At 36.1% G+C, this 12,971-nt stretch overlaps 1 protein-coding gene across 4 annotated transcripts in view; it reads left to right on the top strand.

Annotated features, from left to right (window-relative positions):
- The first annotated feature begins 3,320 nt into the window (after positions 1-3,320).
- Positions 3,321-12,971, top strand: part of yeats2 (YEATS domain containing 2) — a 48,437-nt gene continuing 38,786 nt past the window's right edge. For 2 of the 4 annotated variants that reach the window (XM_056260128.1, XM_056260127.1), the window contains exons 1-10: positions 3,321-3,450; positions 3,876-3,993; positions 4,092-4,189; positions 5,516-5,608; positions 6,486-6,713; positions 8,990-9,102; positions 10,609-10,770; positions 11,166-11,277; positions 11,784-11,828; positions 12,734-12,935. In XM_056260128.1, the coding sequence (XP_056116103.1) occupies positions 3,894-3,993; positions 4,092-4,189; positions 5,516-5,608; positions 6,486-6,713; positions 8,990-9,102; positions 10,609-10,770; positions 11,166-11,277; positions 11,784-11,828; positions 12,734-12,935 (1,153 nt within the window). In that variant the 5' untranslated portion in view covers positions 3,321-3,450; positions 3,876-3,893. Of the gene's footprint in view, positions 3,451-3,520; positions 3,774-3,875; positions 3,994-4,091; positions 4,190-5,515; positions 5,609-6,485; positions 6,714-8,989; positions 9,103-10,608; positions 10,771-11,165; positions 11,278-11,783; positions 11,829-12,733; positions 12,936-12,971 lie in introns of those variants that run through there. The other 2 variants (XM_056260130.1, XM_056260129.1) reach the window with 2 other exon arrangements.

A 12,971-nucleotide genomic window follows, 5' to 3' on the forward strand; every position in this document is an offset into this window, starting at 1 on the left:
TTTCTGATCTTTTTTTATTTTTAAGCAGAGCCCCAATCATGCACTTGTATGTACTAGTGTTAGTAATATATCTCAGTGTAAATACATTTTGCTCTTTTGTTATGTTTTTAATGTTATCTGGTATTTTATGTTGTGTTTGGTGAAAAATGCTCATAGCTGTAGATTACATCTGATTCCTTTAGAGTTGGACTGCCGGAAAAATTATTGCGTGTTTGCGTGAATGTGCAAGTTCAAATAAGACTACCTTGGAACTGTTTTCATGTTTTTGCAGTTAGATCATTAGTCTCTGCTCTAGTGCTCATAAGTACTGGAAACAGACATTTACTTACTTTACATTAGATTCATAGTATTGGTTTCATTTTCTGCAATACAGGTCAGGCAGGATGCTGGCAGATAGTTTACTCAAAGGCAAAGCACTGCATCGCCATTTCTGCCTGCAATGATAAAAGATATGCGTGTCTGTATGTATGTATTTATATATTTTCATATACATATGTGATTTGTTGATTTCTTCCATTCAATCATTTTAATTATTATCAGCTTTACTGTTCTAAGGTTTTTGTAAATGTTATTTTACCATTATGTGTACTTTTACACTTCTTTTTTTAAATAAATATAATAAACCAGCTTTATATTGTGTTTTTTTCTGAGTTAGATGTGGTATTTTTGTAACTGTTGTAATATACATCAGGAATCTGATTCTTGACTGAACTGGTCATTCAGCTCTGAGTTGGTTTTCAGCCAGCTTATTCATATCTAGTTCAGTCAAACTCGAGAGTGTTCAAGGTTGACATCCTTTACTTGGAAATGATTACTGCATGGCACAAGATGATTGGCCTCTGGTTATCATGCAGCCAATGAGATTGCTTGCTCAACATTTAAATAGTCTGGTTTATTGTTTGTTGTAAGCTAGTCCTGCAGCGCATCATCAGAGTTCCTCTGAAATCCTCCACCTCCCCCAGCTCCACCTGCCTAGATCTGCTACAGGAATTATTTCTGTCTATGTATGCAGCAGCAGCATATCTTGCATGCTCTGTGTATCTATTAGCAGTAGCAAATACTTGCTCTGCAGCAGCAGCGTAGCAGATCTAGTCCGCCAAGACCAAATACATTAACCTTACCACATTTAATAACATGCTAAAACTATTCCAAGAGTTGTGGTTGAAATAAGTATATCCTGGTATTCCTGTTCCAATAGAAACTCAAAATGACGCTAAACCTAAAATACCATCACGTCATTTATCTGGAATGAAACTGTTGTTGTAATTGAGCCAAAGCATAAAAAACACTGGACATTTTCCAAAAATATAATAGACCTTAAATTGTAAAACTGCAAAAGTGCTTCATGCACCATATTTGCTGTATGTTGTCATTTTATATTCATAATTATATCTTAAGCATGAAGAATGTTTGTAGTGCTCTGTGTTTGTACAGCTCATTAATTCTTCAGGCATGAGGAAACACATTCATTTGTGCAGTCTTCAAGATTCTATGGAAATTCCTATGAAAGGATTTCCAAGTTATATGCACCATATTCCTCATACTCTAGTCAAGGCAAGTCAGGTTATAATTGTAAACTAAAACTAAAACTACTAAAAACATGTGTTAATTGAAAAAAACCCCAGTTAGCTTACAGTTTTCTTACCTGCAGGGTTAATACCTGGCATTTGTTAAATTCGTTATGGACAGTCGTCCTATCACATGACAAACTTTACAACTGGTCAAGACTCCAAACAGTTTGCCCTGTACATGTCTGCATGTCTCAGCTCATGCCTATAGGCCCAGACATTTTTGCATTTTCTGTGCTAATTTTGAGGGGAAATCCTCAGAATGTAAAAAGTGGAGAGTACCCGTAGTTAAAGGCATATTTAAAAATAAACAATTATAATATTTATCAAAATCTGTATTCTGCAGCACTTATGAGACAGCTCTCCTTATTGAAGTTGACCTCGAAAACCTTATTATTTTATTATCAGCGAAAGGGCAGAACAAAGAAAGACCTTTCTTTGAGTGCTGATTCCTCTCAAGGTCTCTTCTTCATTTTTTCTTGCCACTGTTAATTTTTAGCTTTCTGACTGTTTAAATGCTATATGCCCTGAGACAATTGCCATTGTTAAAAGTGTCTGCCTTTGGTAAATCTGAATAAAGCTAAATGAAATTGACTTTGTTTGCTCTGTTGTGACGAATGAAACTTGCTACCAAGTTGTCGTTTTGTGAAAGGAAATAAGAAGACATTCACGATCACATTCCTGGCCAGCAACAAGCATGAGACTTCAAAACCTGTGGAATTTTTCAGGTCTTCTCAGTTCATTATTCTGTCAAAGTAAAGGCCCTCAGGTGATGAATGGCCCCCAGAGATGATGTGTTAATTTACTGTTTGGAACAGATGACTGACTCAGGTGTAAGAAACAAGGAAAAGGGGTTAAATGTGAAAATGCAAAGTGGTCATGGTATGATAAATATGAAAAATGTCATATATTTTTATCATGTAGGCCTACCATGGAAGTATAATGAGGACATGCATGAGAAATTACAAAAAACTAAAAATGCGTTTCATAAGATGTGTGGTTTTTGCTGTTTAAAACATGCATAAGCAGGATCCATTGACAGTATAAGAAGGCAGGATCACATTATTAACTCTTGGTGAGATGTTGATGTAAATGTGGTTTTCAGCGCCACCCTTTGGTCAGGCTCGGGTATAGCATGGCCTAACTCTTCTTGAATGTATTAGGTTCAGATTGGATCCACCACCAACAAAAAATTCTATCTATTTTCTGGCATATACACTAGTCTGGGGCTAAATTTTTACCAAAACATATTTTATTTGCTCTGGCAAATTTGAACTGAAAGCCTAAATGTATGATTTTAAGTTGTAGTCAGTGTGTGTGTTAATAGCTATTGTTGAACTGTTTATGCAGAGTTAATTTTAGTTCCTTGCGCAGGTACAGGTTCAATACAATAATGCTCAGGGATTTTCAATCTTTTAGATGTTTCGTACACCCAGATATGATTATCCTCATGCAAGGGACCCTTACCCTGAAACTTAAAGGCCATCTAAACAGTTTCTTGTATAAAGACCCAATTTATATTGTGAAAAAATTATATTAGTCTATATGTAAAAACATTATTTGGAAAAAAAGAAGTTTCATTATTACATTTGTTTCCTATTCATGTTAGAACTGTACTGTTACACATATTATTTAAGGCATTATTTATTTATTTATTTTACATAGGCCTACAGTTTTTCTCTAAACAATGACCTCCTAGCACTCCCTGCTTTCGACCCTTTTTTGAAAACCTCTGCAGGCCGCGCGCTCGCTGCGCTCTTTCCTGAGCGGGAACGCGCTCTGCACGAGCTCGTGTGTCCGCGCGAGATTTTATTGTGCGCGAGACCAAGAGAAGCTAACGGCTAAACACCTCACCTTTAAACACCTCACCATCACATTCAGCGTAGGTTTAACGTGTAATTAAACACACCTACAACTTTTGTGCGTGTTTACGTCACATTTTGCTCAGTTTAGTAAAGTGTCAGTGATGAGAGTTTTGCAATAACTGCTTAAAAAGCTGTTGTTTTATTTAGCTTAGTGTGTGTGTATGTCAGATTAGCAGCGTCTTCTTTCAGTTTTTCGTATTCTTAAACCTCTGCAACAACTAATAGCAGTTTGTCAAGGAAATATAATGACACTTGTATCATGCTTAGATACTAGGTCTGTGTCTCAAAACCTAGTAAGTTGCCTACCCAGGACGCATTTTTGGGAATTACAAGAAATCAAGTACGTTAGGCAGCTAACGTTAAGTTTTGAGACACAACCCCTGTGTGTCTGTAGAATAAGTTAGTTGTTGTTTATTTGTCATGTTGTATATTTTGTCTGCAGTCCAGCCAATGAGTGATCATGTCTGGGGTGAAAAGGAAAATAGAGGACAAAGATCCTGACTATGAGGACATCACTCAAGTGCAGGAGAGCAAGAGGAGCAAAGTGGTGGAGCAAAATGGTAAGTCTAGGTTCCTAACAGTGATGTAAAGTATACCACAGTGGTTTACTTAATAGTGAATTAATTTTTTTAATCTGCTTGTTTGATTTTCTTACCAGCCCGTGATGCTGCAGTGCAGAAGATTGATGCCATCATCAAGGATCAGTTTTCTCTTGAGATGAAGAATAAAGAGCATGAGATCGAGGTCATCGGGCAGGTAATTGTCTGTCCAACACTCACCTAATCTTTACAGTATGTCTCAAAATTATGTGGACTGGACTTCAGGACAGAACTTTATCTTATTTCTAGGCTAGCAGTACTTTGTTAGGACAAAAGTACTTTTAATGAGGAGAGTAAAAAGTACTGAGAAACTACATTCACTTATGGGTAATGCGTCAATATTTTATTTAAAAGTCTATATAAATACTTGGAATACACTGCACAACTTTTAAAATCGGAAAAGATTTTAAAACACTAGGCATTATACAATTGCAAGCTCTGACATTCAGCAACTAGTGTAGAATCTTCCAGACTGTAAGTCTGGACAAAAATCTTGGAAAAAGTTGTGTAATGTATTCCAGATTTTTGTTTCCTATTTGTATGTTAGTATTTAAATGTAAACTTTTGTAGGCTTCAAAGAAAGGACTGAAGTTCACCCATCATTAGCAGTGATTATTAGTGAAACGCGTTAGTTAAAGGAGAACTCCGGCGCAAAATGAACCTTTGGTTTAATAAAACATTGGTACCTAGTCAACCGTTCTCTAAAATTTGTTTTCATGATAATCGAATGTAAAGAGTTTTATCTATAAAAACTGTTTAGCGTATAACGCTAGTAATCAAACCACGAACGCCATTCATACAGTTCAGAAGTTCACTGAACTTCATACTGTTCAGCTCACTTAGCACGTCGTTCGTGGTTTGACTAGTCGAGACTGTTTTCCAAAGATGGCTCCTGTCTTTATACACGAAGTAGACTGTCTTTATCTTTATCTTCTTATTAAACGGTCTGTACACTTACAAAGTTCTCAATGCTTCGTTTTGCATGTAGGGACCCTCATTATATTACTGTGTTCGTGTGGGGCTATTTTGAGCCTTGTTAGTGGTATAAACTAGCGATTTCTTTTTACTTATTATATGCCCCCATTACTAGCGTTATACGCTAAACAGTTTTTAGAGATAAAACTCTTTACATTCGATTATCATGAAAACAAATCTCAGAGAACGGTTGACTAGGTACCAATGTTTTATTAGACCAAAGGTTCATTTTGCGCCGGAGTTCTCCTTTAAAGCAGCTGCTTTAGGTCAAAAGATTCCAAAAGTAATGATGAGATGTCTCTTCACAAGGTTATGAAATATATTTTGTTTGTGGTTTAAATAAGGGTTTAGTGAGGTGATTTGCTTGTATGGACAAAAATATAATATTTTAATATGAATATAAAATTGTAATAAAATATATGAATCACTATAAATAGATCAGAAAAAAGATTTACTTTGATGTTGCCATTAATACTGTTATTATTTTCATCTGTTTTTTCTTCTTCAGAGGCTGAATGAGGCCAGGAGAATGATGGACAAGCTCAGAGCTTGCATTGTTGCAAACTACTATGCCAATGCTGGCCAGCCTAAAGTCCCTGAGGTAATGTGTAGAGATACATTTTGTCTATAGAATGAAACAGAAGTAAAAATCCCATTTATTTTCTCCATAGGGGAATTGATTTTGAACAATAATTTTTAAACCTTTAAAGACAGACCTACTATGAGTGATGAGATTGTTATTCGATGTTGCATGCTTTTGTTAAATCAGCCTAAAGTCATTCAACAGTGGAATTCCTGTTGGAAAAACATACCCATGATTCTGTAAAAAAAAAACCTCTTCCAAATATATTGTTTCTATGTACATAATTAGCATCTTTAAATGAATCCACTTGTTAAGTCTGACATCACGCATCACTGTTTCCAGGTCCAAATGCTCTATCAGATGTCAAAAGCAAACAACAAATGGTGCTGATACATAGACACTGCGTTCTCTAATACTTCTGAAAAATCATGATCCTAACCTTTAGGTCCATATTGAAATCTCAGATGGCCAGACAGTGATTCATCTTTTATTAATCATTAAAATATTGGTCTGGGACACTGTGAGCTTAGAGCCTATAATGTACATTGTGAGTTTTTAAAAGCTTAGCTTTAATGTGTGATATAAATAAACAGTGCTCATAAAAGGATGCTGAGATAGTATTCTCAATTGAAATGAGTAGAGACTTGTACTTTACTTCACGAAATAACAAGGAGGTAGTTATATATTTCTCCATCATTTTAAATTTGATTTAATACTGCTGGAACTAAGGCCACAAAAAATTGTGCAAACACTCTTGCTCTCTTAATGTGAAAAAACAAAACAGAAAATGTCTGTTTTTTCTCATTCTACATGAATAAACATCCAGTTTTGTTGCTACTTTGTAGAAAGTTCCTTTAAGCCCAAACAGTTGATCACTGATTTCATTTGCTTCCAGGCCACTAAGAGTGACCCATCTGTTCTTAACCACCCTGCCATAAAGCGCTTCCTGGATTCCCCCTCCCGCTCCTCGTCTCCACTGAACCAGAATTCAGAGACGCCATCACAGGTCCAGTCTGAGACCGAGTCCCTCAGCCAGCATGGGGAAGCTGGGGAGAGAGAGACAGACAGCGGGAGAGAGGACGGGGCTCCACGTGAACGACGACCCGGCAGAAACACAGGAAAGGTTAGTGGCCCACACACTATCAGAACATAAGGCTTTAATAGGTTTTCAGAATATAGTAATAATGCTGCAAAACCCCATTTTATTAGAAGTACAATACAGTGTTTCCAATCCAGGATTTTTTCCAGCTGTGGTGGCAGGCCTGTTTCCACAGGGGAGGGGGCATCGCCCATGGGTGATTCCCATTAAACCTTACCCAAAAGTATTATAGGCCTAATATGCGCATCCCGTGTGCAGAATGATGCGCTTGAAGCAACATGGAGTCATTGCGTGCAGCGCTTCGCATTGAAAAATGCAGAAAACAAGGGGAAGATATTTTGATGCTTAGTGTATCATATCTATGCAACAGTTTATTGAGCCTCTTCTTTTAACAGTTGTAAATTTAATTTACTGTGCGCGTGAAGAACAATTCATAGGGTTCTCTAGTCTACTCTAGTGTGATCTAACAGACACCCAGGAGAAAGACTCATGATAGAAACAGAAATAAACTCCAGCAAGATAAAGTACTTTTATGAAAAACCATAGACCTTTTGCTACAAATAAAGTATAAAAACAGGAACATTGATCTTGGAGTGAGTTTCATCTTGTTGACTGTCGTACCCGAACGCGACGCACTGTTTGAATGCTGAATGGAGAATGACTGAGGAGAGATACATTTCCATTAACTTTAACTTAAATATTCATTAGTACCTCACATTAAGCTATTGAATGGCTTCAGAAACCTTGGAATATAGTGCATAAAAACCGTAGGGTGCTTTACAATGTTTTATGCATTTAGTGGGGCTTAACTATAACACAGAATAGTGCGCACAATATCGGATGTCACTGAGAAGCTGCAGCCGCGGCAGGGATGATTTTTGGTGTGGCGCCCCGCTACCACAGAATGAATGTAGCAGAAACACTGCAATAGTTCAATAAACCTCAAAGGTTGTGTCACAGTGATTTTACCATAGTTCAGGGGTGTTTAAGCCCAATGTGAAAAATAGATAGAAAAGTAATCGAAGACCTCTATGATTACTTAATAATTTAATAAACAAACCTTTGAGAAAATTTTAAGTAACATTTATGAAGAATCTATTTAGATACAAAAAATGCTCAATGTAGTATAAAAACAGCACTTTGACTTTAAATGCAACAAGACCAAAAAATGTTGATAGCAAATTGCTACATAAGGTACATAATGATGCAAGTTTATTTATTTACAAATCAAACACATTTTGTTGTACTTATGTAGCATATAAAAAACTTTGGTAACAAAGCCTTTATGTATAATGCATTATAAAGGTATTCAGGTAGTCAAAATGTATGTTAGATAATGCATTATATATTTTCAAAAATAATTAGCCAAAGTTAAAACGCATTATAATATTTGCAGATTCCTTGTTACATCTGAAGTTGGCACAGTTTGGCAAAGTTTTTAATGCATTATATTTTCTAAAGGTATAACAATTAATAGATAAGTATTATAACTGTGGTTAAAATTATTCGTGAGACCATACCAGGGCTCCAGACTGCGACCATTTTTCCTGCCGGTGCCACTAATTTTGTTAGAGGCCGCACTGGTGCGACCGACCACCACGTTGCCTAACTGATAAGAGCTGCCATTTCTGTTGCATATGAGAAATATCAAACGAAATGAAAGCAGAACAAAATCGTGCTACTCGTTTGAGCTGCGCCGATCGTGGGCCGATCTTTGATCATGCGATGATCTTTGATCATGCGACAACTTTACAACACAGCACTGGCAGATCCAGTGAAAAATTAAATTAATTGGAGAATTTTCTGTTATATGCCATATCAGATCAAACAGTGCTGATGTGGAAACTATGCTTTCCTGTCCACAAATCACCAACATTCACCACGGATTTAATGTAGTAACGCTAACTGTAACCATGGTATTGTGGCAGAAATAGTCGAATGTTTTTACATTATTAATTTCAGGGTTTGTTCAACCTTTTAAAGAGTGAAATTCACTGAAGCACTTCAAGCACTTCAAAGCTCTAAATGTGAATAACTGCATTGCAGGTCGATTTAAGGTGTGCCCCTAAATTTTCAGTTTGTGCTCCTAAAATTTTCAGTGAGGGGCTATAGTGTTGCTAGTAAAAAAAGTTAGTATGGTTAGCATTATAAGCTACATTACAAGGCATAATTAATGCATTAAAAAACTTTTATAATGTATTCTACATAAAGACTTTAAGTAAAGTGTTACCAAAACTTTTTAATACATGTCTGAGCCGTTACTTGACAGTAACAATTTTTTATTACTTGCCCATGTGTAGGACACATTTGGTGTGCCATTATCCTTAGAGCAGCATGTGACTTACCATACTACAGGAGAGGAGGCTTCTCGACTCTACATGAAGAAAACCATTGTTGTGGGCAACGTATCCAAGTATGTAGCCTTTTATTTGTCTCCTTGCCCTTGTTTCATGGATAGATCAGAATGCTTCATATTACCAATTTCAATTTTACTAGATTAGCTTGATGTCTTTTGCACTAGTAGTGTGAACCCTGTATGATTTAAAAAACATTTTATCATTTGTAGTGTAGATCAGCTTTATCCCAACAACCAGAGGGCTAATGGCCTAAATCTTTGTTATTGCACTTGTGCACTAGAGAGTTTTGATTTAGCACCTCTGGGATGTTCACTGATGTTTGTGCTCTTTCTCTGAACAATTCTGGTGTGCCCTTGAGTAGGACGCTTTATTCTCGGTTCTGCAGTGCAACCTTAAAGGGATAGTTCACCCAAAAAGGAACATTCCGTAATCATTCTATTTTCATATCATTTTAAATCTGAATGTCTTTCTGAAGTGTCTTGATCATACCAAGGTGAAATACGCCTGATGTCAAAAGTTTAAGTAAAAAATGGTGTTTGTTTAAAAAATGTCTTCAGAAGACTTTGAATATATAACACATCTGTAGTGAGGCGCTACAGTCTCCATTCATTGAAATCTCATGGAAAAGAGTGATTGATAAATTAAGAAGAATGTCATCCAGATTTGGAATAACATGTGGGTAATTAAATAACAGAATTCTCATTTTAATAATTTTCTTGTTCAACTGTCAAAAAAAAGAAAGAAAAGGTCCTGAATGAATGCTAGCCATTGATTATTTGGATAAATGCTTTTATGAGAAACAATGTTTATTTCTCTGAGCTTGTATTCATTTTTAAATGCATAACTTCAGTATTATTCTCAGTCTTATTTTTCCGAAACCCAATAAACCTCTATGTGGCAAAAAGCAAAGCTTTAGCTTTCCCTAGGCAGCGATCTAACCTAATTTATTCTGCATTATCACACAGTCCTCGTCTACTTTACCTCATAAAATTCATTCAGAGCACGTGAGAGAGACACAAGTGTGTGTGTCTGCATATGAGCAATGATATAAGCTCATTTTTTTTCTGCCTGCAGAGCTACTAAAGATCTTTATGAGACTGTTTACTTCAGGGCCAGTGTGCTGAAAAAACTCACCATCTCAAGCTGTTCATCTCTCTAAACAGCTCTGCATTCTACATTTATGTGTTTAGCAGATGCTTTCTTTTCTGAGAAACTTAAAATGAAGTGTACAATCAGGCAGGTTGCTGAAAATACACAATGCATGCTGAGCTGAAAAGAAACTCACAGCTTTGGCAAATAAACTGACTTTTTATAGTTCCTGCTACTGAATGAATACATAGCAAAACTGCTACCTACTGAAGCTTGAAGAAAAGTGTTAAGTATTTCAAAATATTTAAAATGTTTGAATATAGTTACTGGAAGGTTCACTGTTTTTTTCTTCTTCTCTAATTCATGGTTCTGAACTACAACCCTGACCTAAACAAATAAGTGAAAGCTTGTGTGTATACTACTATAAATTGATTTGAGTTTAATTTTTAGACTACTGATGTTTTCTTTCTCAGGTATATTGCTCCTGATAAACGTGAGGAGAACGATCAGTCCACACATAAATGGATGGTGTATGTTCGAGGTTCTCGTAAAGAGCCTAGTATCGATCATTTCGTGAAGAAGGTCTGGTTCTTCCTGCACCCTAGCTACAAGCCCAATGATCTTGTGGAAGTCAGGTGTGTGTTAACTTGCCTCTCTAATTTATTGTTTCTGTTTTGTTTCTAATATTTTTGAGGAAACTGATCATTTTGTTTCAGGATTCTTCGGTGAATAAAAAGTTGAAAAGAACAACATTTATGTGAAATATATTTTTTTGTAACATTATAAATTACTGTAACTTTTGATCAATGTATCCTTGCTGAACAAAAGTTTTAATTTCTTTTTAAAAAAAAAATTCCCTATTAGCAATGATTCATTTTGCTCGTTTTTTTTTTTTTTTTGCTTCAAGCAATATCAACACAGAACAGGCAGTGCCCTCTAGTGGAGGAGACTATATGCATCCCTGTGGTGCTTTTATTTCTCTCTTCTGAGAGAGAAAGACTCTTTTTAAACTGTGTGTGTGTGTGTTTAGTGAGCCACCATTCCACTTGACACGTCGAGGGTGGGGAGAGTTTCCTGTCCGTGTGCAGATTCACTTTAAAGATCAACGGAACAAGCGTATCGACATCATCCACCACTTAAAGGTCAGACGCTTACTGACCGCTTGCATACACCCTCTCTTTGAACCCTTTTGTTGCCCTTTTCATCTTTTCTTTTCTCTCTCTTTATCTTTCTTTGTACTTTTTTACGTGGGACATTCAAAAAGTAGAGGACATCCCCCTCTATGTCTTTGAAATTCCATTTTTGTTTGTGTGTGCAAATTGCACATAATAGAATATGCCTGTATGAATCCATCACTTTATGCTGGATTCTCTGAGTCTAAAGGGTGAAATGGTCGATTTTAAAAAGCATTCTGTCTATTGATATTTCCTTTTTCCTTTATCTCTTGTCACAACAATCCCTTTTGTTATAGGTTAAAAATACAAAGGTAAAATAGAGGGAGATGAATCGAGATGTCAAGACAAAAGGAAAGTTTGTGGATTAAAGTACTTTCCTTAACCCACCATCCTCTTAGATTCTTGACAGCATAGACTGTTGAATGTTCTTTAATGTCTCTGTTATTTATCTTCTTTTATTTGTTTTCCCTCAGCTTGACCGAACTTACACAGGTTTACAGACTTTGGGAGCTGAAACGGTAAGACGCACAGAGTAATCTTAATATTTACCAGAAACTACAGCTGTGCTTATAAATATACATAATGATTTTTATTATTATTTTAAAATGAGAGAGAGCTTAAAATTGAGTTTTCTTTTTATTCCGTACTACCCTGCATTAGCACAACTATTACAAAAGGCTACAAACATACATTAATGCTCAAGGAAGCACCACACAATATTAAAAACCAGTATATAAAGTTTTTAACAGGATGTATAAATTCAGTTATTGTCATGTGGAATATATGTAAATATCTGTTATGTTAAATTGTTTCATCATGACACTACTAAATAAAATAAAAAACTACATTACATTTTTATTGAGTGAAGGGACGCAAGGCGCTCAGAGTGAGAACATTGTGTATAAGTGGCTGCAAATTATAACAGAAAATTATCAACTTATATAAGGAGCACACTTATCTAAATGGGCTAAGAAGAGTCAAGGTCTCAATTGTGAATATAGTGATGAAAATGGCATAGTCTCCAAGATGATGGAAAGCACAAAACTGGAGTTCTGGTTAGTGTGGGAACGCAAGTGTCAGATAAATTAACAGTATGGGTGAATGTGTCCAATGAAGATTTATTGTTGTTGTCACTTGTAACAAAGGAAGAAATGATGCCACAGCGTAGTTAAATGCTAAACTGTGTAAATTATTTTCCATAGTATGTGTACTAAAAGGTGTGTAGAAGGTAAAATTTTTTACTCTAAGGAAAAAATGAAATGATGAAAGATGTAGGTTTTTTTTAGCTACAGAACTCAGAGAGCATAAAATTACTTTTCAATCTGGACACAGTAAGAGTGCAGGGGTTTTATAGTTCTAAAATGATTTTGCAATGACAATGTTTATTGCATTTATCTTAAAATGCCATTCTTATTTCCTAAAGGTGGTGGACGTTGAGCTCCACAGAAATTCACTGGGCGATGACTTCTTCCCTTTTGCCCCCTCATCTTCATCATCATCATCTTCCTCTCATCTGCCGTTTGTGGGCGGATCTGGCTCCTCCTCCTCCACAGCTGCCCTGGGCTCTCGGCGACACTCCTCTCCCTCTCAGCACGCTCATGATGATCAACCCAGCTTAGAAAGAGGTAGACAAAACATACACAAATGCTTGTCCATCTCAC

Source organism: Rhinichthys klamathensis, unplaced genomic scaffold, assembly GCF_029890125.1.
Source record: "Rhinichthys klamathensis goyatoka isolate OS25496 unplaced genomic scaffold, OSU_Roscu_1.1 h1tg000008l_1, whole genome shotgun sequence".
Taxonomy (NCBI): Eukaryota; Metazoa; Chordata; class Actinopteri; order Cypriniformes; family Leuciscidae; genus Rhinichthys; species Rhinichthys klamathensis.